This window comes from Perognathus longimembris, chromosome 2, assembly GCF_023159225.1.
Source record: "Perognathus longimembris pacificus isolate PPM17 chromosome 2, ASM2315922v1, whole genome shotgun sequence".
NCBI lineage: Eukaryota > Metazoa > Chordata > Mammalia > Rodentia > Heteromyidae > Perognathus > Perognathus longimembris.
This window is the reverse complement of record NC_063162.1, coordinates 72,565,527-72,591,750: the sequence shown is the minus strand read 5'-3', so window position 1 is coordinate 72,591,750 and position 26,224 is coordinate 72,565,527. Positions and strand designations below refer to the sequence as shown.

The window sequence follows — 26,224 nt, the reverse complement described above, 5'->3', positions numbered from 1 at the left end:
ATAGGTATCTATACACATATTGGTTAAGGTATGGTACATACAAGGGGTTATTCCAAGGGTGTAATGCCTTTGAACAAGCTAACTTATACTTTAGCAAAATGAAGCTGAAACCTGCTGGGTGGGTTAGGAGTTAAAGGAAGGAGGCAGGTGAATGGAGAGAGGAAAGGTGGGTGAAATACCGTCACAGCCCTCAGTGTAAAAATGGAATGAGTTCACTTGACCTGTGATGGAGGGCTGGGGTAAATGCACGGGGGAAGAATGATGGGAGGGGTGACATTGATCAAAATGCATTGCACTGGGGCTGGGAATATGGCCTAGTGGTAAAGTGCTCACCTCGTATACATGAAACCCTGGGTTCGATTCCTCAGCACCACATATACAGAAAAAAGCTGGAAGTGGCGCTGTGGCTCAAGAGGTAGGAGTGCTAGCCTTGAGCAAAAAGAAGCCAGGGACAGTGCTCAGGCCCTGAGTCCATGCCCCAGGACTGGCAACAAAAACAAAACAAATAAAATGCATTGCACTCATGAATTGACACGGTAAATTGACATACGTTTGCATAACTGCTTAAAGATAACAAATAATAGTAATTATTACAAAGTTGATGTGACTTCATTTCAACCAAGGCTGGCTATGATGGTGGGTGCCTGCCAGTCACATGGGGAAGCACAAATAGGAGGATGACAGTCCAGGCCAGCCCAGGTATAAAGTGAGACCCACCTCAAAAATAACCAATGGGAGAAGGGTCTAGAGGTATGACTCAAGCCTGCTTGGCAAGCTTGAAGCCCTGAGTTCATTTACCCCCTTCCTCTCCCCACCACCACAGGATGAATAAATGATTAACTCCTTCCCCACACAGCAGCTGAGTACTTGCCCAGAAGGAAGCAGTCTCAGCCGACTACAGCCCAAACAATCAGCACTGCGAATGTCAGAGTTTCCAGGGGTCAGAGATTGTGCAGTTCATCCACCCAGCCCTCTGCCTTGGTGTTGTCAGCAGTGTAACCCAGCATCTAATTAACGTCTCTCGTCCCCTTTTGCAAATTGTAAAGGGACTCTGTTCCTTTGAATGGAGACAGGAAAAGTCACTTGGCTAAATAAATTTGTCAGCAGGCCAGGGTGAAACTGTTGGCTTTAGTTTGTACATTACCTCAGGATGAGAATAAATTAAAACAGTTGTATTTTAAAGTTGTGTTTTCAAAGTAACTCCTAAACTAGGCTCCTTTTTCATAGCTTAATTATCCATATTCTCTTTTCCGTTATGCCTCCCATCTTTCAAAGTGGAACCTGTTTGCCTGTTTTTAGTCTAAAGTTAAAGAAGGTACATTCTCAACCAGCCAGCCCACATGTCTCTCTTATAACAAAATTAATAACAGTGAAAGCGTATACTCAAATGCTGTGTGCCAGGTTCTGATGACTCACATCTATTTTCCTAGCTATTCAGGAGGCTAAGATCTCAGGATCTCAGTTCACATTCAGCCCAGGCAAATCAATTTCAGAGATTCTTCTGTCCAATTAACCAACAGAAAGTTGAAAGTGGAGGTATGGCTCAAGTGGTAGCGCGCTAGCTTCAAGCAAAAAAGCTCAGGGACAATTGCAAGGCCCTGAGTTTCAAGCCTCAGTACCAGTGCATGCATGCACACGCACGCGCGCGCACACACAGACACACCCCACTCCTCTCTATATACATGTCTGTAAAAAACAGTTTTTTAAATTGCAGAACACAATAAAACGTGTAACATTTTATGGGGCTTCCAGTAACCTTTTATAGAAACTTGCCAGGTTTACCAGAAAGAATGATTCAATTCCAGGAATCCTTGTGTCATTCAGAAGATGCTTTAAGCATCTCTGAGGTTTCTGAAGGTAACCAGCAGATGCACACGTTCATGCCTTCACACATCTAGCTTAGCCTTCCATCGTTTTGTAACTGTTTGTAAAATACTCATATAATGAAACACACCAATGGTAAATAATTTCATGACTTTGGGAAAGTTCCTACATCAGTCTCCCACTTTCCATTACAGCTCTTGGCATGCTAATTGTAGTGATTTTAGTTTCCTACTTTGATAGTTCCAATGTTCTTGTGTTACCTGACTGGTTCTTTTTTTTTTTTTTTTTTTTTTGTCAAGATGATGTACCGGATTTTAGTTACATACTTAAGGTAATGAATACATAGACATTTCTTGTCATACTTGTTACCCTCTTCCTCATTTTTCTCCCTCCTTCCCTTCCCCCAACCCACCCTTCTACTTTCATCATTTAAAAAAAAAATCTTTCCTTTGATGGATATTGTCATTCTAGTCTACAGTGCTTATGACCTCTATGATTATTAACAATAAAACAATTCCTTCCAGATCAGGTAATATATACATATACATTTCTTTCCTTTTGCTTAGTGTAATCTCTTCCTTCTTTTTCTCTCATTTTTCCCTCCTCCCTGCTGCCCTTGAGTTGCTTAGTTTGCTGTCATCAGTGTCCATTGGAGCTGTTGGGCCCCCTCTACTGTATTTTTTCCCCCCATTTTCCACTCATTTGTGCCCTCCTCCCAGCTTCTTTCAGATGTGCATGTGTATACACCATATGTGAGGTAAAGGTCCTCCAAATACTACAAGACTAATTACAAAGAAGTACTTTGCTTCCTTATCTTTGGAGTTCTTTTCAGCCCTATGACCCAGCCATATTGCTCCTAGGCATATATCCTGAGTAACAGGATCCAGGATATGACAAGGACACCTGAACCTCCATGTTCATCGCTGCACTGTTCACAATAGCCATGATATGGAAACAACCCAGATGCCCCACCACAGATGAATGGATCCAAAAAAATGTGGTACCTATTATATACAACAGAATTCTACACAGCTATTAGAAATGGTAAAATAATGGCATTCACAGGGAAATGGACAGGTCTAGAACAAATCATGTTGAGCGAGACAAGCCAAGATCAGAGAGACAAATGGCACATGGTCTCCCTGATATGTGGGTGTTAGAATTAAATAACAAAGAGACATGACAAAGAAAACAAGACCCAAGATACCAATTCACAGTGAGGCCAAAAAAGGTCAGTCTTGGGAGAAAGGCACCAAAAAGTAAAACACAAACACTAATTCATATGTACATAAATTAATATCCAGCCTAACTGGTTGTTTTTTTTGTTTGTTTGTTTGTTTTGCCAGTCCTGGGGCTTGGACTCAGGGCCTGAGCACTGTCCCTGGCTTCTTTTTGCTCAAGGCTAGAACTCTGCCACTTGAGCCACAGTGCCACTTCTGGCCATTTTCTGTATATGTGGTGCTGAGGAATTGAACCCAGGGCCTCATGTATACGAGGCAAGCTCTCTTGCCACTAGGCCATATCCCCAGCCCCCTAACTGGTTCTTAGTGCTTGCTCAGTCTCCTCAAACTTTTGTGTGTGTGTGTGTGTGTGTGTGTGTGTGTGTGTGTGTGTGTGTGTGTGTGTGAGATTAGCAGCTTTTTATGGAAAACCAGACAACTCACCCAGGATTCTCTCCCTTAGATGTGTGTCTGCCTATGGTTTTCTGCTTCTATTAATCGAGCTTCTCTTTATCTGTGTCTAATTCTCTAGTTTTTGACACAGTGATTTTGTCCTCAATTCTCTGTAAGAGCTGTGAAGAGTCATGACTTTCAGTCTCTGCAGCTTTTCCCACATTGCATTGCTCAGATGGAATGACAATGCAAACTCCTTACATGCTGTGTCAGAAAATGCACAGCTTGGTGTAGTTTTAGACTTTATCTCAGATAAAGTGAGGAGTGCTGGATTCCATTTGTTAAACTCAGCCTCTTTGTCCACTCAAATGTGGATCTTGTCCTCCTAGATTTCTAGAACCCTTTGTGTCAGGCTGGCTCCTTGTCCAAAAGATGAGCTGTGTTTCCTTCTATGTATTTGTCTTTGACTCCATCTAGGGCATGCTTTTGCCTTATAAAACATTTACTTCTAAGAAGTACTTTTATCAATCTTTAAGTAACTTCTGGGTTCGGAGTCAAGTGTGTGGATTCTAAAGCATTTCTGGAAATGCATGGAGCTGAGGAAGAATGATTTTGACCTTTGTGTTTTGAAACTCCACTGGCTACCACCATTTCTGCCCCCTGAGGGGGTGGTAGGCATTCTCTCTAGAGTGGGTGTTTTCTTTGGCAAACTCCCCTAATGAATCACTGAATGCAGAGAGATAGACTTCAGAAGAACAAAGTGAAGAGAAATAAAATTATTCTCTGCAAATAATTTCAAGGAGGACCTCAGCCTCGGGTCTCCGGGGAGCTGAGAGGAGGAGAAAAAAGCTGGCACCTCTCATCATTCAGCCCGATGAACTATTGGAGTTTGTAGACACAGATATCATCCCCAAATGTTCTCCTATCCCTGCCCTTCCCTCTTGTGGCTTGCTGAGTCACAGCCATTGAATTAGACCCAAGTTCAATATCATTTCCTTTCAAGGTAAACTCACCTTCCTGGTGTGTTAGTAACACCTAAACTCACCCAGATGCTGTTGTATATATTTTCATTTCAGGGGTCCCACAGGGACCCAATGCCCACAGAGGCAGCGAGGGGGCATAACAGGACTTCATCTGACCCTGACTTCAAGTGAGGACAGCCGCTCCTTATTTCCCACAGTGTCACCCAGCAGCCACTGCCTTTGCTGTCCAAGGAGGCAGAGTTCTGCTATGACATCACTGAAGCCCCTCTGCAGCCCCCCTAGGGCCCTTCACCACAGCTGTTCAGCTCTGTCTACTCTGTAGTGTAGGGTGACATTGACTGTAATTTCTGGGAATAGCCTTCACTCTCAGTAGATGATGGAACAAAAAGAAAAAAAATGAAGATGGGGTAGGTGAGCAGCTTGGGGCTGAGCTCCTGCTCCAGACAGCCTGGCTTCAAATTCCTCATCCTGGAGAGCCATGTGGTCATGGGCGAGTTAAGGCTCTTGGACTCCAGCCAGGCACTGGTGGCTCATGCCTGTCATCCTAGCTACTCAGAAAGCTGAGGATCGAGGATTACGGTTCAAAGCCAGGCTGGGTAGAAAAATCTATGAGACTTTTATCTCCCATGAACCTACAAAAAGCCAGAAGTGGAGCTGTGGCTCAAATGGTAGAGCACTAGCCTTAAGCAAAAAAGCTCAGGGATAGTGCCAGGTCCCAAACTCAAGCAAGCCCCATGACTGGCGTGTGCGCATGCGCACACACACACACACACACACACACACACACACACACACGCTCTCAGGCTCCCTTCTATCTATAACATCAAGAACCGTGGCTGACCTGTTGTGTGTGGCTGTTGCAGGTGTTAAATGTGGTCACTTGCACCTTGGCCATGTTGCTTAGCCCTTGTTCAGGCCTCCAGCAGTGCCAGACGTCAGGCATTACTGAGCCCCATTTCAATGAGGATGGAACTGAGGCATGGGGTGTGGGTGGCCTCCGGTGACTGTGGCTTCTTGGATTCCCACTGTCCCTCTTCTAGGGACATGAGGAAACAGGAAAGAAAGACTTCAGTTCTCTGCCTGAAACCCGGGCAGCCTGGAGGCTCATTATAGGTCCCCAAATGCCTGTTGTGCCCTGACAACCTTGCTCCTTGTCCTCCTGTAGCCCATGTTTGCAGATGCCATGTAGAGTTCACTGTGAAAACATGAACAGTCTTAACTGAGCATGCAGCTCCGGGGGCAGAATGAAACTGCTCGTCCCCAGGGGTAGAAGTGGCCAGGAGACCCCACCTCCTGCTTGTGGATTGGAGCCCTATGACCCCTGGAGTGACATTTTCAGGACTGTGAGGCCGAAGGGGCTCCTGGAAATGCTCCCTGTCATCAATTACAGACAAGGCAGCCAGCCAAGAGCAAGAGGCCCAAAGAAATCCTTAGCCAGCATCGCTGCAGGTGATTTCTTTCTCCTCTCATTTCCATCCATCCAAAGGCTTCAGAAGTATAATCTTCTTTAGCTGCACATTGCTGATGACGAGGCCATTGTTTGTTTGATATTATGGCTTGCAGAAGTGACCTAGAAAACAGGCTTTCAAAGCCGCCTCCTCCCACTACCCTTTTATTCCAAGCAAAAGACCAGATTAAAAGAGCCATGACTTCTATGAATATTTATGCTGGAGCCTCAGCCAAATCAGATTAGGGAAGTTCATCCTGCCGGGCAAATGCGATTGCTGTACTCAGATTTAATGAGAAACTGACATGTTAATAGCATATTGATACATCAGCGGCAAATCCATACGGCACGTGGGTGGGGACCACGCAAGTGCCCACGTGGTCATTTTAGTTCTGCCAGGAAAGCTACTGCACGGGGAAGAGGGCTCTGGGGACACGCTGCTGCACACCCAAGACCAAGTCAGGGGGACTCTGGGATTTGTATATTTGGGGAATCCCACTGTCATTCTGCCAAGGGTGAGGAGCATCTCCCAGGTGCTTCACTTCTGCAGGACGTGAGAGCTCAGGGTGCTAATGGGTGTCATATCAGGACAGAGCTCTGAGTTGAAGCATTGGGTTCCAAATCAGCTGAACACATCCCCCACCCTGAGTCCTTTCAGGAAGCTGTTCAGTTTTGTGTGGGGCTTCCAAACCTGTTAGAATCTGCATTTCTTTCTTCTCAGCCTCCTTGTTCCTTTCAGCACATAGATCTTTTGTGCCATGTAACACCCTTGGAGGCTTTCTAAGTCTAACATTTTATTTTTATTTTTTTTTGGTTTTATTTGTTTTGTTTTTGTTGCCAGTCCTGGGGCGTGGACTCAGGGCCTGAGCACTGTCCCTGGCTTCTTTTTGCTCAAGGCTAGTATTCTACCTCTTGAGCCACAGCTCCACTTCTGGCTTTTTTTTTCTGTATATGTGGTGCTGAGGAATTGAACTCAGGGCTTCAGGTATACAAGGCAAGCACTCTACCACTAGGCCATATTCCCAGCCCAAGAGTAACATTTTAATTTAATTTACTTAAATAGATTAGTTTACTTCTCAAAATCAGGTATTGCTATAATAGCTTTGGCTGACCTTGAACTCACAATCCTCCTGTCTCAGCTACCCAAGTAGTGGGATTACAAGAGTGTACCACCACCCCCTGCCCTTCCCCCTCTGCTAATATAATGGTTCTAATAACTATAGTGATTTCAAAGTATTGATGATTTCAAGATACCAATGGATCCTCATTACTCATGGATTTATTTATGAATGTGCTGGCTTAGATTTAGCTATAACCTCACCTTAACACCCTGGCGCTTTCAAAGTTAGTCAGGTTGAACAGTATAAATGTTGGGTTAACTATTCTGCATGTTCCCAAGTTGATGTTGAAGAGATAATGCTAGGCCTCTGTGTGTGTGTGTGTGTGTGTGTGTGTGCATGCGCGCGCATGTGCACATGTACCAATATTAGGGCTTAAACTCAGGGTCTCATGTTCTCACTTGGCTTTTTCAACCAAGGATGGTGTTCTATTACTTGAGTCACACCTCCACTTCCAGCCTTTTGCTGGCAAATTGGAGATAAGAATCTCTTGGACTTGTCTCCTGGGCTGGCTTCAAACCATGATTCTCAGATCTCAGCCTTCTGAGTAGCAATGATTATAGGTATAAGCCAGTGATATTTAGTTTGGGCCTTCTTGTTTCCATCCTCATTTCTTAGTTAGTGACTCAGTGCACTGTCTCTGACGTCTGTATTTAAAGTGGCCCTAATACAGTGTTGCTTGCTGTCTTATTCTTCTTCAGTCAAGGTAGGTACATGGCTATCAGAAAAATATTCACTAGAGAAGCTTCTGTTGAGAAGTGCCATTGGCTCTGAGTTCAATGTTGGCCAACTGATCCTTAAATAAAGTGTCTTTTAAGGCCCATGTAAGGCAGGGGTAAGCATCGATTGGCACAATGTTGACTCTCAGAGCTGGTGTGAGTTCCCCAACGAGCAGCTGCTCACTATTTGCTCATCCAGTGATTTGGATGTTTTATTGACCACGGAGACCACAGATACCAAGAGCCAACTCTCTTCATCCACCGCTGCAGTCTGTTGTGAAAATGTGACAAAATATAGCCCCTGATTTAGTCTTGTTTTGTTGCTTACATTTGTGTTGAACAGAGATAATAAAACTGATGAGTTTATAGGTGCTCTTAGTTGTCTGGTCCCCGTGGTCGTGGTCCCTAGTTATGCATGCCTTCTGCAGTGAAATTCAGTCAGAGTCCCAGAGGACTGGAGTCCCGCCCTGTGCAGCAATGCACTCTCTTTAAAGCTATTGTTGGGGACCTGGCCTTTGTTTTTGTTTTTTGTCTTTTTCACCAGGACAGAGCCCAGAGGAGCTGCACTAGAAAACACCTAGTGACAGACAGAAATTGAAGTTCCCCACTTTCCACATAGAGAACGATGGGCCCCATTTCAATAGTGAAGGACAGGACCCATCTTTCCTCTGATAGTAGGAACAAGTCATGATAGAGTTTTGGGTTGTTTATATAAGGATCACACAAGAGTCCCTAGTGCCCCAACCAGGGAGGTGAGATTCCTCCAGAGAGAAAAACAAGCCTTTCACATATAGACTGTTGACATCCAGATTGTAGCAAACCACTACCATCTCCAGAAGAGACATTCAAGGGCAGGACTCCAATGATCTAAAATTCTCCCACTAAATTCCCACCATATCCAATAACAACAAGCTAAGAATGAAACCTTCCTACATGGAACTTTAGGGGGCCTTTGAGGTCCAAGTACAGCACTTAAAATACCAACGCAGATAGTGGTTGTATTGTTTAAGGGATGATAGCCAGACAGAATCTCTACATGTTCAGTATGGAAACAATTTCTTCAACTATCTTTTATCTGTGTTTGGATGAATATACAGGTGTTAACGGCAGATAGTGAAGGCTGACTGTACTACACATAGTCCTTAGTAGCTCACTTCCCAAGGAAATTTGATAGAAGTTTTCCTGCTGTGACGACAACCCTAAAATTGTACACAGTTTTGCCAAGAACGATAGCTGAAGGAGACTCTTTTAAATGGTGAATAGTAAGCAACAAATTTTATTCTTTCTATATACAATGATACTATAAAACCATCATTATAAGGAAACTACAAATAGATTATATAGCAAAAGAATGCAAGAAAAGTTTTGTTGTTTTTTTTTTTTAATTTTGTTTTGGAGACTAGATCTTGCTGTGTAGCTGAGGCTGGCCTTAAACTTGTGATCTTCCTGCATCAGCCTCCTGAAGCCTGGGATTAGAGGTGTGTGTCACCATGCCCAGCCAGAATAGCTTTTAGGGGAAGAAACTCATTATTTTTTTTTTTTTGGCCAGTCCTGGGCCTTGGACTCAGGGCCTGAGCACTGTCCCTGGCTTCTTCCCGCTCAAGGCTAGCACTCTGCCACTTGAGCCACAGCGCCGCTTCTGGCCGTTTTCTGTATATGTGGTGCTGGGGAATCGAACCTAGGGCCTCGTGTATCTGAGGCAGGCACTCTTGCCACTAGGCTATATCCCCAGCCCGAAACTCATTTTTTTTAATGGACCCAATTGGGATTATTATACATCAAGGTGTGTGATTTGTAATCATTTCTTTTCTCCAACATGAGTATGTAAGAGCATATTTAAATCTGTATTCATGGTTTTGCATTGTTTTTTAAAGAGGTTTTATATGGTGGATTGTCCCTGCTTGTGCATGACCTTGACCTCTGGCCAGTGGCCTTCCAAGGAGGTCCTGCTGCTTGCTGGGCATCTTGAAGCCACCAACAGGGAAAGGTCAGTCTTTGTGGGCACACAGAGACCCCGTGGAAATTGAAGGTCATAGCTGGTGATTGGTGGGTTTTTTAGGAGCCCCTTTTGGAACAATTCACTGGGGAAGGACACAGATAGTTGCTTGCTTGGCAAAGCGCTTCATGAATGGGAAGCTCAGGGGCGCTTAGCATGCCGGTGTTGCTCAGTTTAGGTGTGCTCTTACTCCCTTTTGAAAACATTCAGCCAATGAGGATCCATTCTGCCTGTGAAGTAGCAGCAGGTTGTTCAATGACATTCATCCACATTTCTGCTTCCCAGTTCTTCCCTGGGCCTGGAGACTCTCAGTGCCCACCTTGGTCCCCAAACACCTGTTCAATCTGGGCATTGAATGGATTCTCCTTTCCCAGAACCTGGGGCCACTGGAGCTGCACCTTCTTCCAGAAGTGATCTGCCCACAGCAGCAGAGCTGCCTGCAAGAGAGAACCAGAAGGAGGAGGCAAAGGAAATTATAAAAAAAATGAAGAGCTGACCAGCGAGCTTTTCTAATCTCTGGGGTGGGAACAGACTGGCATGGCCCTGTGAACCTCATAATTCCCCAAGTAGTGAGAATCATACTCTTCAGCCACTGTGCCTGGCTTATTCCTAAAATTCTGATGTGTTCTAGAACCTTCTGAAGTGGGATTGATGACATCCCATCAAATATGCAATTTTGGTCATATCCATGAGTTATGCCTTCATATAACTTCCCACGCCATCACGCACATCCGCCTCCCTCCCCCAACACACACATTGTGGAAAGCAGGAACATGCTCAAGGCTGCTGGCCTACCTGGCCATTCTGCAGACCAGGTACGACTATCTCTCACACACAGCAATTTCTGTCTCCTAAGACATGGTCTTGTCTCTTGTCTGTTTTTCCTTCTATTTCTCACCAAGAGTTTGCTGCCAGCAAGGCCTATGGAAAATCACCAGTTCTTCTTTCCTTTTGTCTTTTACCTTGATCCAGTTATGTTGTCTTTCTAACTGTTATGTAGCAGGGGGACACTGGTTGGGATTTATGACCCTATCTGTGTGAAGAGATAGGGGTGAGGGAGCAAAGAGGAAAATGAAAAGGTAAAGAGCTCAGATTTGATGGCACGGTAACAGCTTGGTTTGAAAGCAATTAGTTGGCTGTCACTCTAACAGAGATGAAAATATTTATGGGCTGCCCTGCTAAAATACTGGGTCTAAAACGAGAGTAGCATGTTATTACTACACCAGTAGCTCGTGGTGAAATGATCCATGGTCATGGTTCATTCGTTTGACTCATACTCACTTATGAAGCATCTGCTGAGGCTTTCTCCTGTGGCCAGTAAATCCCAGGTTGTACCGCATGGCCCAGGCACAGTTGTATCCCCTTTGCTCCAAACCAGCTGTTTCTTTTCATTTTTCCTTTTTGCCAGTCCTGGGACTTGAACTCAGGGCCTGGGCCCTGTCCCTGGCTTTTTTTTGCTTAAAGCTAGCACTATCTCTTGAGTCACAGCGCCACTTCCAGCTTTTTCTGTTTATGTGGTACTAAGGAATCAAACCCTGGGCTTCATGCATGCAAGGCAAGCACTCTACCACTAAGCTACATTCCCAGCCTCAAAACAGCTGTTTCTTGAACACAGATTTGCTTTTGTTCTTCCCTAAGCTTAGGTTTAAATATTACAGCAGTACCTGTTCATTCCAGGAGAGGCAAAGAAGATGATCATGCCAGAAGTGAAAAACAAAATAAAAGTGATCTGTAATTAGGAGATACACATCTTCCCCTAATGGTATAGAGATACATAGTCCCTCCTACCAGGGGTGAGGGGCCTTTCTGATTTCATACATACACAAATATACATGCACACCCACCCACACTCACACTCACGCACATGCATGTGCTCATATCCACATAAACATACATGATACATTCATGTACAGTTATATGCATATACACTCACACCCATACACTCACACAAATGCACACACATACACATGAATGCACACACATACACTCAACACACATACACACATGCATGCACACTCACATATACACATATACAGACTCATACCTACACTCACACAACTCAACATAGTCACACTCACACATGTACACACCCACACGCACAATATACTCATGCATACACATTTGTGTGTGTAAATGTCACTTTGACTCTGAGGTTTTATGCATAGATGTGATGTTCACTCTTTTGGATACAGCTCCATGAGACCAAGAGGCACATGGCAATGTCTGTTGTGCCCTGTTTCCAGTGGATTTCTGTTGCTCTATCTCTACATCATTGTATTTATCCAGTGCCTAGTGCCATGGATCTGGCAGATGCTGTGTAATTTATCTCACAGGTGGAAACAAGTTGCACACCTCCCTAGAAAATCTCCTGCTGACCCAACACCCCAGCACCAGAGGGATTCGCAGGCCTCCTGGCTCGCCACTCACCCTATTGAACACGTTAGAACAAAACCTAGTGCAGCAGAATGGAATCAACTGTGGCATTCTGGTTACATGGGGCCTTCCGGTTAACTGAGGCAGCCCTCTGCCCCTGCCATGGGCTGCGTCCCTGATAAGTGAAAAGCTCTTCCAGTCTACTTGCTCACCCAGTTGCACTGAAACTTCTGGATTTGTAGCACAGTGGAGCCAGAAGTGGTGTCTGAATTCATCACATCAGCTTCTCGTAATAAAGCATGCTGTCTCATTTGCTGGCTTGATGCTTTGGAATTGTGCCTGGCTGTTTTCGAATAGTGTGGGGATGCTGCTGAGGTCTGGGGAGTCGACTGGCTGCAATGTCCACCAGTTCCACAAGGCACCAGACTTGGCGTTTCCAGTGGGAAATCTCGCTGAGAAGGACTTGCTGGATTTTGTGACTGCTCCCCAGGTACCAGAGAAACTTGGGTTGATGTGTCCCTGTGGCTCTTTTAACTTTTTGTTTTCTGTTATCTGATTTTACTCCCAGAAGGTTTTTCAAGTGACCCTTCAGAATTTTTTTTTAACTTTAGGGAAACTGAGGGAACTATACTCATGAACAGGTAGAATCCCCAAGCTTCCACAGGCACGAGCTAGGGGCTTTGTCTTTACAGGAGACATGCTTTGCACACTCTAATTCCCTTCCATTGTTCTCAGGCCCTGGACTGCCCCCTGCCACCATTGCCCACACTGCCAGTCCAGCATCCTGACTGCTTTAAAACCTCCACTGGCGCAGCCTTCCTCACAGGTTAAGAGGTCAAAGCCATGCAAACATCCGAGGACTTGGCCATTGACTTCCAGCCTGAACAATTCTCTCTTACTCCTGCTCTCATTCTTCTGGTCACCCTAAAGCATCGGCCTTCTCCAAAGAGCTGAGCCATCTTTCACAGTCAGGCCTTTGTCTATGCAGTTCCCTCTGTCCATGCTGTTCCTTGCTTTTTCTCATTCTCTTCACTCTTCTTTCCCAGGAAATGATGTCAGTAATGAGGTCACTTCCTCTGGACAATTGTTTCCAGCCTCTCCTCCTCTTCTCCTCTCATTTCATTTCTCTTGATGCTCCTGGAATTGTTTGCACACTTGGAATGTTTACAACATGATCTTTAATTGTCTTTTGCTGCATTTTTCTCCTCTGTGCTGCAATCTTAAATAGCAGGAGCAGCTCCTCTCCTCTCTTGAATCATCACTGGGCTTGGCACTTGGGTAGGCATTCAGTAATAAAAGATGGCAGCTTAGTATGGATGAAGAGCAGGCAGGTTAGGACATGGCTATTCACGGAGGCCCCCTAGAGCTGTGGGTATGCCATGGTGGCTCATTTATCATCACCACCAGGGTGAACAAATCCTTCAGGGACCACAATATTAGGGGAACTGTTTCAGTCCAGGATTTTTTTTCTTTTGAGGGGCAGTACTAGAGTTTGAACTCAGGGCCTCATGCTTGCTAGGCAGGCACTCTACCACTTGAGCCATGCCCCAAGTCCCTTTTGATTTAGTTACTTGTAGGATAGATTCTTCCATTTATGTTCAACCTGGTGGGCCATGATCTTCTTTTATATGTTTCCCGCATACCTGGGCTGACAGGGGCTGGGATGACAGGTGGCCCATACCACCATACCCAGCTGTTAGCTGAGCTGGGGTTTTGTGAGCTCTTTGCCTGGGTTGGCCAGCCTCTAATTGTGGTGTTTCTGAGATCTCTGCCTCCACATTAGCTGGGATCACAGGTGTGAGCCATTGCACCTGGCTTTAAATACTATGTTCATTTAGAAAATCTTATTGAGGCCATTACTGATGCCCCTCATTGGATTGGCTGCTAAGAAGCATACATTCTGTCGGCTCCTCAGGTGGTTTCTTAGGGTTGCCCTGCATAATTTTGTGAATTGTAGACACTAGTTAGAGAATCAGATATAATTTTTACTTTATTACTTTATGACTTTTGCCAGTCCTGGAGTTTGGACTCAGGGCCTGAGCACTGTCCCTGGCTTCTTTTTGCTCAAGGCTAGCACTCTGCCACTTGAGCCACAGCACCACTTCCATTTTTTTCTGTTTATGTGGTGCTGAGGAATCGAACCCAGGGCTTCATGCATGCTAGGCAAGCACTCTACTGCTAAGCCATATTTCCAGTCCCTGAACTGAATGTTTTATGTTACATACAATCTTAGTTTTTAAACAATTTTAATTTCACATATAACCTATGCATAGTACCTCACACCCATGAAACACATGCATACACATACTGCAAAACAACTAAGGTGTTAGCCTTCAGCTACCACTGGGAGTCAGTGCTTACCTGGCTGGGATGAAACCCATCCACGGGTTCTATGAGCTGCCAGGGCTGCCCACCTGTCTTCCGCCATTCGTCTATGACTGCAGAACACAATCAGAGGGTTACAGATGTGCACCCACGAGCACTGGCCAATGCTGAGGACTAGGATGTGGGAGATATCATCAGGGCTGCCCTCTGCCCTCTGCCCTTTGCCCACCTGCCTTCTGAGCCCAAGTTTATACAGCTGCAGCTGCCTCTGAGTTGCTGTTTTGGGCTGAGGGCTTTCTGAACAGACATGACCTACATGTCCAGTGTGATTTTTTTTAATCCTAACTCAGGAAAGAGAGTACATGAGTGGGATGAATGTGGTTTGTGCAGTCAGAGAATGAGGGAAAAATTGGTCTCTAAAATATTCAACATCAATTTCAGTCCATCTCATTTTTCTGTGGCATTTAGGCAGGCGGTATTACAGAAGGGGGGAAAAAAGCATATAACATTGGGTTAACTTCTTCATTTCCGTTTAGGGACTGCCATTTGCAGTCACTGCCCACATGTGTCAAGCAATCACCTTGAGCAGTCACACAGTATGTCAGAAATACAATGATATCAAATTATCTCCGTGTCTCATTTAGAGAGAGCATGGCTACAGAGAAAAATATTATGAGCCCCAAAGTGCCAAAAAGCAATAAATCTGTCCTTTGACAGGGATATGAAACCCAGAATGTCAGTTGATCCAAAGCAACAGTGCAATTAACTCTACCTGGTAATACTGCAAAGCCAGTAAGAACCCCTCGAGGAAATTCTAGTCCCTAGAGACCTTCTAGAGAGCGCAATCCGAGGCTCTGCTCCAAGCTCTGTCCCACACAGTTTTTTTTTTTTATTGCATCAATTAATTGTACAAGGAAGCTTTATTCTGACATGCCTGTATATGCACACAGTGCACCTGATCAGACATACCCCTGGCACTCTCTCCCTCTTCACCCCTCCCCTCACACAAAGCAATAGCAACAAGCTTCATTGTCCTAGTCTCACACATGCACACGAAGCTTTTGGATCAAATTCTCCCTCCTTCACCCTCTCCATTTGCCCTCCCCGCCCCCACTTAGCACCCAAGACAGGACATGTTGGTTCTTCCCAATTTTGTTTTTGCCAGTCCTGGGGCTTGACCTCAGGGCCTGGGCACTGTCCTTGAGCTCTTTTTGCTCAAGGCTAGCACTCTACCACTTGAGCCACAGCACCACTTCTGGCCTTCTCTGTGTATGTGGTACCCAGGAATCAAACCAGGGCTTCATGCATGGTAGGCAAGCACTCTACCACTTGGCCTAACTCCTGGCCCCCCAGCATTTATTTTTGTTAGAGCCTATGCTAGTTGTTCAAAGGGGCTTCACACATGCACACATAACACTTCAATCAGACTCAACAGCTTGCCTATTCTCTTTACCTACCTATCACCCATACCTCCTATTAGTTAATAGCATTCACAGGTGCAATGAATTTTGATATTGTTCATCCTTCAGAATTCTCTTTGTTCTCATTAGCCTGATATCTGGCAAGAATAGAAACACAGTTAAGAGGCCCCCTATTATTTTTCACACTCAGAAAACTCAAGGGCAGAGATGTTCATTCTCTACCTCCCCCTATCTTCCTTCAGAGAAAGCTGGAGATTCACTTGGGGCTTTTTTTTTTTTTTTTTTCATCAGTTGTGAAGCTTGAACTCACTGTCTGGATGCTGTTCCTGAGCTAGTCTCAATGCTAGTGCTGTATTACTTGGAGTCACAGCTCCACTTCCAGTTTTCTAATGGTTAATTGGAGATAAGAGCCCCACAGACTTTCCTGCCTGGGCTGGCTTGGAACCACAGTCTTCAGAACTCAGCCTCCTGAGTAGCTAGGATTATAGGTGTGAGCCACAGGCACCTGTTTGATTGACGGCTTTGATTAGACTTTCTCAATCAATATTCTGTTGCTTTTGGAATGATTGCAGATACCACAGCATGCCATCCCCCACTTACCACCCCTGCCTCTGGGCCACGGGTTCCTGTTAGCTTATTCTTGGCAGAGGGACCTCCTGCAAATGGCTATTGTTGTAGGTTAGCTGCATTTGTAAGTGGCATTTGCATATAAAACTCAAATTGCCTTTCTCCTGCGTCACCGTGTCATAAAGGACCTCCACATGGACTCTCAAGCTGCTTGGTACAGATCACCCGTAGCCCTCTCCGAACAGTGGTTTGTTTCAGCTCTTCCCTTCCTGCAGGAAGTTCAGAGCTGTACCAGCACCACACTCATTCCCTAAGGGTGAAGGGAAGGTTTATTGGTTCAGAGAATCCAGCTGGAGCCCACAGGGGCTTCCTTCCTGCCCTTGAAATTGGAGTTTCTGCCTCAAGTTCAATTTCCCTCTGCATTTCACACTTTGAAATTCCTGTGGGTCCCAGGCGGTCCCTCTCTGGACCCTATCTCATGCTTTGTCCCATCTGTTCATTGTGCCACTCATCCTTTCTTCTATCTCTCTGTTCTTCCCCCTAGCTCAGGAGAGGATGGGCCAGTTTCCTCTTCGTGTTTTGGGTCCTGTGTTCCCATTTCTTAACTATTTCCATGTTGATTCTCCATCAGAAAATCAGAGCAACCTCTAGTATAAACATAGCCCTTACACAGTAGCGGCAATGGGTCTGCGCATGTGCAGAGCCTGAGTCACCTGGCTGGCCCCCTTCAGCACTGTTTGCCTCTTCTCCCCAGGCGCAACCATGAGAGTCTTCAAAAGCAACAAGGATGGGGAAGGCCCTCCCTAGAGACTAGAGAGGTGGCTTCCTTCCCGGTTCCCCATAATCTCAATGACCTTTCCATCCCTTTTCCCCATTGCTTCCTTTGCCTCTAGTTTAGTTTTGTCTCAGGCTGAACAGATGGGAACCAAAGAAAGACAGAATGAGAGAAGCCCCCAGTAGGATGCTGAATGGACTAAGAGTTTGCATCTCTCTGGAGTTCATAAGCTGTAGGAGTAGTCGTTGGGGTGCAATTAGGCTTCAAAGGCAGTGCTCTCACAAATGGGACTATTGTCCTAAAACAAGAGATCCTGGGGGAGACCTCTCACCTTTTTCCTCCCAAACAAGAACCCGAGAATCTAGCCGTGTACAATCTAGAAAGGAACCTCAGCAGAACCTGACCAAGCTTCCATGTGCATCTCAAGACTTCCAGTCTCCAGCACTGTTGAGATACAATGGTGGCTTATGACTCAATCAGTTGAGTGGGGCTTTGCTATAGAAGTATGAGCTGAGAAAGATGTTCAGAAATTCCCAGGCAGTGCTGACCAGACCAGGCCAGTGGGAAATAAACCTGGCCAAGACCTGAGAAAGCTTTAAGAAAAGTTCCAGAAGGTGAGGAAATCATGTGGCAGAGGACCTGCTGGAGACATCTGGGCATCTATGGTTCAGTGCCGGGAGGAGGCCTCCCCATGTTTGAAGAGGATCGAGAACTGGTTCAATCAGAAAACCTGTGCCTTCCTCTGCCAAGGTACATTGTGCACACAAATGGACACATTCCATTGAAACACCCTTCTACAGTTATTTGAAGATTAAAAAAATAACCTGTGCCTTCTATATCCAAGTGAAAATCCAGACGAGTCAGAAACTTCACTGTGAAAATTGAGTTGGGGGCTGTTAAAGATGCCTAGTATGAGCCAAGATTGTGTTCCCCACGAAAAATGGTGACCAGCAAAACATCAGATTGTTTAGCCATGGGATTCCTTGAGGGTGACTCAGTTTTGGCACTTAGGATTCAAGTTATTATAGTCTACCTGTATTTTGGTTTGCGTTTTGTGTACATTACTATCAACGGAGGCCCTTAGAGAAAGGGAGAAGTGTTGGTAATTATCGTTATAAACAGACAATTCAATCATCAGAATTGGGGGCTAATTCCAAAATGAGAGGGGCTGGCCATTGCCACCTGCCTTTGGAAGCTAAGTAATCCCATAATTTAGGGATCCTGGGAAGGAAAGCCCAGGAACATGAAACTTAGGGGTATTTATCTGCCAGATTTTGCCATGGAGATAACATGTGGGCTACAGGGCAGTAAAAGAGACCTACTCTCTACTAGCATCATACTGAAGCCACTCTAAATAATATCACTGCCTTCGAGAAAATCTATTTTTCCCCCCAGCTCTCTCCTTCTACTGTGTTCATAGGCTTCATAAGGGAGTCTGGCTTTCAAAAGCACTGGTTTGCCATAGAAAATAATACAGAAAGTATTCAAAGAAAGAGCCACAAGGTTACCAAAGCTGTGATGGGCCCATTCATGGGGGAAAATATAATTTTCTCACATGATGATTATGTCTTCAAAGCACTAGTCATTGCATTGAAGTAGACAGAAAGGTTGGAAAATTTAAAGATAGCTTCAGTAATTCGCAGACAAGACTATAAGGTTTGACCTGCACCTTGACTGTTAGTAGACAGAATGTGATCCTTTTGTAAAAATCTCTGGATGAAATTCTACTTTCTCAGAAGAAATATAATAGCAGACTGTGGTCTTTGTTTCTTTTCTGATTTTAGGAGAGGGCGGGCCAGTCTGGGGTAACATAGTAAACTGGTCAGTTTCCTTGCCTCAGATTATTCTTCAAAAAAGGGAAATGAGCAGAGTGCCTGTGGCTACTCAAGAGGCTGGGATCTGAGGATCACATTTCCAAGCCAGCCCAGGGCAGGAAAAAATCCAGAGATTCTTATCTCAAACCACAAGAAGTCAGATGCTGAGTTATGGCTCCTGTGGTAGAACACTTGCCTTGAGCACAAAAGCTCAGGGAAAACACCCAGATCCTGAGTTCAAGCCTCAGGACCAACACACAAAACACAACAACAATAAAATAAGTAAAAAAAAAAAAAAAAGATAGGGAGATAATTCCTAGCTGTTCTTGAGAAGAGCTGCTCAATTAAATTTCCAGAACTATCCTGGACCACCTTTGTTCCAGTGCATTTTCTTTATCTATGAAGTCAGAAAAACACTGCGAATGACCAGGTTTTGGAAAGAGCAGCAGGAATGGTGGAGGAAGAAGATGCCTGGATACTTGGTAGTTCTTCAATGAATCATACACTAGTGGACATTTAAAAATTATCTTTGAGTAGTTGTATAAATAGGTTTTAATTCACCATGACAGTTTATGAGTAGAATATGTCTCAATCAATGTCACCCCTTGCATCTTTATCTCCCAATCTCACTATTTTACTTTATTTTATTTATTTGCTTTTTAAAATGCTGGTCCTGGGGCTTGAGTGCTGTCTCTGAGCTTCTTTTGCTCAGGCTAATGTTCTACCACTTCAGCCACAGCTCTACTTCTAACTATTTTGGGATAGTTTCATGGTTGATAAAGAGTCTCACAGACTTTCCTGCCCTGGCTAGCTTCGAACCACAATCCTCAGATCTCAGCTTCCTGAGTAGCTAGGATTATAGGCAGGAGTCACTGGCACCGGCTCTGACCCATTCCGTTAAGTGATCTGGTTCCATTTTCACATCTGTATACTATTTACCCACCATTCCTGTCTCCATTCATCTACCTCCCCTGCCTTAAGCTCCGCCCACCTCAAACCATAACATATTCTGGCTTCCTGGTATTCATTTTGGTAAATTATCAGTTCAAAGGTGTTGCACCATTGGAATCCTTCCTTGTGTATGCTATACTTTAGTCTATTTGTGTGTATCTGCATATGACCCGTTATATATTTTCATAATTTAGACCTAACTTCCACATATGAGAGAACACATGCACTAGCAGGCATTTTTGTTTGTTTGCTTTGTTTTTTTGCCAGTCCTGGGGCTAGAACTCAGGGCCTGAGCACTGTCCCTGGCTTCTTTTTGCTCGAGACTAGCACTCTACCACTTGAGCCACAGTGCCACTTCTAGCTTTTTCTATATATGTGGTGCTGAGGAATCGAACCCAGGGCTTCATGTATACAAGGCGAGCACTTTACCACTAGGCAATATTCCCAGCCCACTAGCAGGCATTTTAAAAGAGACATCTCCACTTTTGTGTAGCAAAAAATATGTGGTAAGGGGATAAAAAATTATGGTTTTTCAATTGAGTTGTCATGGAAGCTGAGGGCAACTGGAGGTATATTTAAACTGTCAGTGTAAAAATGACTTTGTCAGCCAAGTGGCATTTTCTTTCCTCTGTCAGGGGGGAGGGGGTATTGACTGAGTGAAAGAACATCCCCTGCTTAAGTTGACATTTCCTGAAGGGAAGAAAAATTGCTGTCTTGCTTAGTTCATCAATGGTTGAAGAGTGAGTCAGCAAAAGACCAAAAAACCTGTGGGGATGAGCGATCAGCTTCTCAGTGGTAGATGGGGCTTTGGAGTGGGGACAAGTAGGTTGGTAACTCCCCTCAAGTGACAGGACCCCTCAGTGTAACTCACTCTATCACGATGATGTGAATTTCAGTGCCATGAAAAATGAGGACATTTGTGCTGCCAGGTCAGCTTCACTATAGTGCTGAGGTGAGAAGAGAGAGCTGCGAAGAACGCTGCAGACTTTGTAAGTGACTCATTGGACCACAGAGATGAGGAGCTGAATTTCTGTGGCATCTTCCTTGAAGGAACACAAAGAAATCCTCAAGCATGAATGGTGGTGGGAGCTAGGTTGGACATCGAAAGAGAAGAGACTTTTACTATGTGGAAGAGCAAAAGCATTGCTCGAGAAACATCATTGATCAGGTCATCAATGCCAGCTGCCAAGTGCTTATGACTTTGCAAGATCTGTCTCACTTAATCCTTACATAAAGCCTGTGGTTGAAGTGTTGCTACCATACTTACATGGAAAGAAACAAAGACTGAGTTATTAATGTCCTGAAGTATACACAGCTGTTTGTGTCTCAAGTGGGAAAAGTAGACAGCTGTAGGCTTTGGCCTTTCTGTGCCAGTACAACACACTGATGTGGAGGGCCTTCCAGGATATGCAGCTAGATTCTGAGATGATGAACTTTGAGTATGAGTGGTCACCCCAGAGATGGACTCAGGGGTCCATGGCCCCTCTGCCTACTCTTATAAACACTAAGGCAATTAAAATATCTTAACTTGCTGGACGTTGGTGGCTCATGCCTGTAATTCCAGTGACTCAGGAGGCTGAGGTCTGTGGATCGTGGTTCAAAACCAGCCCAGGTAGGAAAGTCTGTGAGATTTTTATCTTCATTTAACAACCAAAAAAACAGAAGTGAAGCTGTGGCTCGAAGTGGTAGAGTGCTAGCCTTGAGCAAAAGAGCTCAGAGACAGCTCCCAGGCCCTACATTCAATCCCTACAACCAAACAAGCAAACAAGCAAACAAACAAAAACCCAACCAACCAAACGAACAAATCTTAACTTGGTCCTCAGCCAAGATATGACCATGGTTTCTGAAAACTAGATTAAAGAATCCAGCACTTTCAGAAGTAGGCATGGTGGTTCATAACTCCTATATGAAGGCTTCTGTATCACACAGGCCTGTGGGCAGGTCCTGGGGCCCTGTCCCTCTGTCTCTGCTGCCCCCCTCACTGTGTCCATGCCTGTGTCCTTGTGATGTGCCACTTCTTCACGCCGAGAAGATGAGAAAGTCTCTGAGCCAAAATTGGACACTGAAATTACTATTTTTTTTTCACAGTACTGGGGTATGAAATTAAGGCCTTGTGCTCTTGCTTGGTTGTTGCTTTTTGTTTTGTTTTTCTGCTCAAGGCTAGTGCCGTACCACTTGAGCCATACTGCTTCTACCTTTTTGCTGGTTCATTGGAGATAAGAGTCCCATAGACTTCCCTGCTCAGGCTGGATTCCAATCATGATCCTAAGTTCTCAGTCTCCTGAGTAGCTAAGATTACAGGCATGAGCTACCGGCATCCAGCTCAGGATTTTATTTTTAATAAATGGTGGGAGATTACAAAACAGAAACTGTTGATGGATTTTCTGAGCCTGGGAAATGCCTGGGCCATTGCTGCTGCTGCGTGAATATGAATGTTCTACTCAGCTGAACGGAGCTCATTGCTTTGGTGCTATGTTTCTTGTTGCTGGAGGACAGGACAGGGTAAGCCAGCTTTTGCTCAGAAGCATTCTGGTTTGCCAGTGCAGTGGGATGGGTCAAGGATAAAGCTCTCTGCTCTTACTGTCCACAGAGATGGTTCTGTTTAGTTGCAAATTACATTTCAAGTACCTACACAACTCTTGGCACAGAGAAGACTTAGTAAAAAGCTGACATGCCAGGCACCAGTGGCTCAGCGTGTAATCCTAGCTATGCAGGAAGCAGAGATCTGATTATCACAGTTCAAAGCCAGCCTGGGCAGGAAAGTCCATGAGACTGTTATCTCCAATAAAAATTACAAATAGAAGCTAGAAATGGAGCTGTAGCTCTAGTGGTAGAGTACTAGCCTTGAGCAAAAGAAGCTCAGGACAGGGCTCAGGTCCCAAGTTCAAGCCTAGGATTGGCACACATATGCATACACATGGGTGTGCACACACACATACACACACACAATCGGACAGTGATCAAACTCTTAATTTTGGAGCATTAGAGACTTAATATACTGCAGATTACCTGGAAATTGTATTTGAATGCAGATTTGGATTGGCTAGACATGGAGAGGGGTCTGGGACTCTGCATTTACATTCCAGCACAGTGTTGGTTTTTCTTCTCTAGAACATACTTTGAGAAGCAATTGTGCAATTGTACTCGTCCTAGGCACTGGCATTTATGAGGATGGCACATTCATTCTCCTAGTCATTACCATGTATTGTTAGGTAGATATGGCAATCTGGAGAAGGTGGATGGGGGTTAGGAATGCTCAGAGAATGGCCAACAGTCTGAGCAATAATAAATGTCAGCAGTAGAGATCACATAGTCCCGTGTGAACGTCAGACATTATTATATGTCTAATAACATTGTCTATGTTCCAGGTTGTTGAAAAGCACAGGCTATGTGGTGGTGCGTGTGTTTACACAAAAGAATTCGTTAATGAGCCTTTAAGTCTTCCTTTTAATGAGAAGTAATTTATCAAAATGTCTCTCCCCATGAGAGAGATATGCATAATGCAGGGAAGAAATCTAGTTAAAGGGGACGAGTCTTGTTGAAAAGATGTTCAGAATTGAGACTGCAATACACAATGTGTCAGCTAATGTAATAACTAATAATTCATGATGGCCGTCTGCTCCTTCCCAGATGCTTGGGCTAGAGGTGAGGAAAGAAGAGGGACAGAAGGGGATAGAGATGATAAACTCTGGGTGAGAAACCTCCCATCCTTTGCAAACCCTGCAAAGCTTTTCATTAGCACCATCTCAGCTGGCAGTCAATCAGCTGGGCATGAGGAAGGGGTTCTCTTATAGAAAAATTGCTTAGCAGTGAAAACGAATATGGAAGGTTCTCTGAGTCCAAAAGATAAATCAGTAGCTCCAGTCATGCTGCAAAGAAACTTAATATTATTTCCAGAAAGACGGAACATAACTTGAGTACTTTGCCACAGATCAGTTCTTTTTTTCCATGGTATGAGATATGAACTCAAGCCTCAAACTTGCTAGGGAGGTATTGTGTGATTGAACCACACCACAGCTCACCATAGCCAAATCAATGACACTCTTTAGAGATTCCGATTGGGTCCCATTACCTTTATGCAGTATGGGATCTATTCCAGTTTATTCCTGACTATTCCCGTGCCCTATCCCTTCACTCCTTCAATATTTTCACCCCTCAATAATCAAGACATACCAAACCTGGCCAGAACAAGGTAGGTGATTCTATTAGTCTCAAGGCTACTTGTCCAAAGTTCTGTCCAAATGGTCACTGGCTCTATTGCTGCAAAGATTCCAATATTTCTTTCCTTTTCTTTTCTCTTCTTTTCTTTCTTTTCTTTTCTTTTCTTTCCTTTCCTTTCCTTTCCTCTCCTCTCCTCTTCTTTTCTTTTCTTTTCTTTCTTACCAGTCGTGGGGCTTAAATTCAGGGCCTGGGCACTGTTCCTGAGTTTCTGTTGCTCTCTACCACTTCCAGCCTTTTCTGTTTATATGGTACTGAGGAATCAAATCCAGGGCTTCATGCATGCTAGGCAAGCCCTCTACCACTAAGCTACATTCCCAGACCCCAATATTTATTTTCCTTTTCCTTTTATGCCTTGCTGGGATCAAATGTAAGGCCTTGGGATGCTAAGCAAGAACTCTACCACTGAGCTATATCCCCAGGGCTTCACAGATGCTAAAATGATGGCGAATTAAAGGAAATGAATATCCTCAGAGTTTCACTTACTCTTTATCTTTTTTCCCCCCAATATTGAAAGCTCTTGGAGTCAGGATAGGCGGGGTTAATCCTGCCTAATCTGCTGCTCACCGCTTTATAACCTATTGCCCCAGCATTCTCCACCGTATCTGCTTTGTTTTTCCTGTCAATACCTAAAATCAAGCAACTTACTTTCTTGGAAGGCGAAATCCAGGTAGAAAAGATCGAAGTTTGTAAATTTCTCACTGGTTGTAATTTTTTTCAGGGTATTGGAGAGTTCTTCTGCTCTCTGAGTACAAGGGAAAAAACAAGAATTCTGTGAGGCTTTGATTTTTGTGAGACAATTCAGGCAGAACAAAGAAATTGATCTTCCCCAGACCGTTCCACCTTCCTTTCTCCAAGCAATCAAGAGAGAACAGTGCAGCACATTAAATTTTATTCCTGTGCAAAAGACCAATAAGCATAAGACAAATGTGACTGTTCATTAGGAATCAAATCAGTGCTGATTAAAATAATAAGACCTTCCACTTCCCACGGGACTGGCAATGTTGAAATGAAGAGCCCTGATAATACTGAACACCGTTGGGGCAGGTGAATAAGAACGTAGGTTAGTTTCACCTCTCTAGATTGCAATTTGACAACAAAGACTGAATCCTTAAACATGGCCACACACTTTGACCAAATAATTTTTACAGGAAGTAGTCTTAAGAGATAGACATGGACACACACAAAGCTCATCTTTATATCTACCAGCGTTCATCACAGTGCTGTTTGTTTTTGTGCTGGTTGTTAGGGCTTGAACTTAGGGCTTCATACTCTCACTTGGCTTTTTGGCTCTATCACTGAGCCATACCTACACTTCAGGGTTTGTTTTTATTCGCTTGTTTATTTTTGCTTGTTAATCACAGATAAGAGTCTCACAGACTTTCCTGCCCAGGCTGGCTTTTGAACCATGATCCTCAGATGTCAGCCCCCCTGAGTAGCTAGGATTACAGGAGTGACCCACTGGTGTCTGGCTCTGAAGATTCCTTTTTGACCTCTAGAGAACATCAGTTGCATAGGTCTGACCTCACTCAGTCCCTCCATCTCTCTACCCACACCCAGAAGCTGCTTAAACAGCTTCATGTGTGTGTGAGAGAGACACACAAGCATTCACAGGGACAGTGTCTGACAGATACAATAGGAGAGGCCAGCCTGGAGACCGTCCAGCACACACAGTGCAATGTCATTCTCTTGATATTGTTGCTCACCAGCTTGGTGATCATCCTTCACCTGAATGGCACCCCTGGAGAAACAGCCACAAACATAGGGGATCAAAGGTAGTATGGACAGGTGTTAGTCCTACCTCTGAAGTGAGAGTCCGAAGGGTCTTGTTGGAAGTCATCCAGCCATGACAGGGGGTAACCTGAGAGTAGAAACACATCATTTTGGTTAAATAGAAACAGACCTGGGTAACAAGTGTGTTTGTGCGTGCATGTGAGTACACATGGGAATGTTTATTGTACATATGTATGTATCCATGGTTATGTGTGTATATGCATATATATGCACGTGCACACGTCCATGCCAGTGTGTGTCATGTGCATGTGTCAGTGGTTGTGGTGTGCATGCATGTGCATGCATC

At 44.5% G+C, this 26,224-nt stretch overlaps 1 protein-coding gene across 2 annotated transcripts in view; it reads right to left on the bottom strand.

Annotated features, from left to right (window-relative positions):
* Positions 1–9,457: 9,457 nt before the first annotated feature.
* Aoah (acyloxyacyl hydrolase) overlaps positions 9,458–26,224 on the bottom strand; it is a 145,023-nt gene continuing 128,256 nt past the window's right edge. For both annotated transcript variants that reach the window (XM_048339460.1, XM_048339461.1), the window contains exons 18-21: positions 25,946–26,005; positions 24,793–24,889; positions 14,435–14,511; positions 9,458–10,137 (exon numbers count right to left, since the gene is read on the bottom strand). In XM_048339460.1, coding sequence (XP_048195417.1) covers positions 10,009–10,137; positions 14,435–14,511; positions 24,793–24,889; positions 25,946–26,005 — 363 coding nt within the window. In that variant the 3' untranslated portion in view covers positions 9,458–10,008. The remainder of the gene's footprint in view (positions 10,138–14,434; positions 14,512–24,792; positions 24,890–25,945; positions 26,006–26,224) is intronic.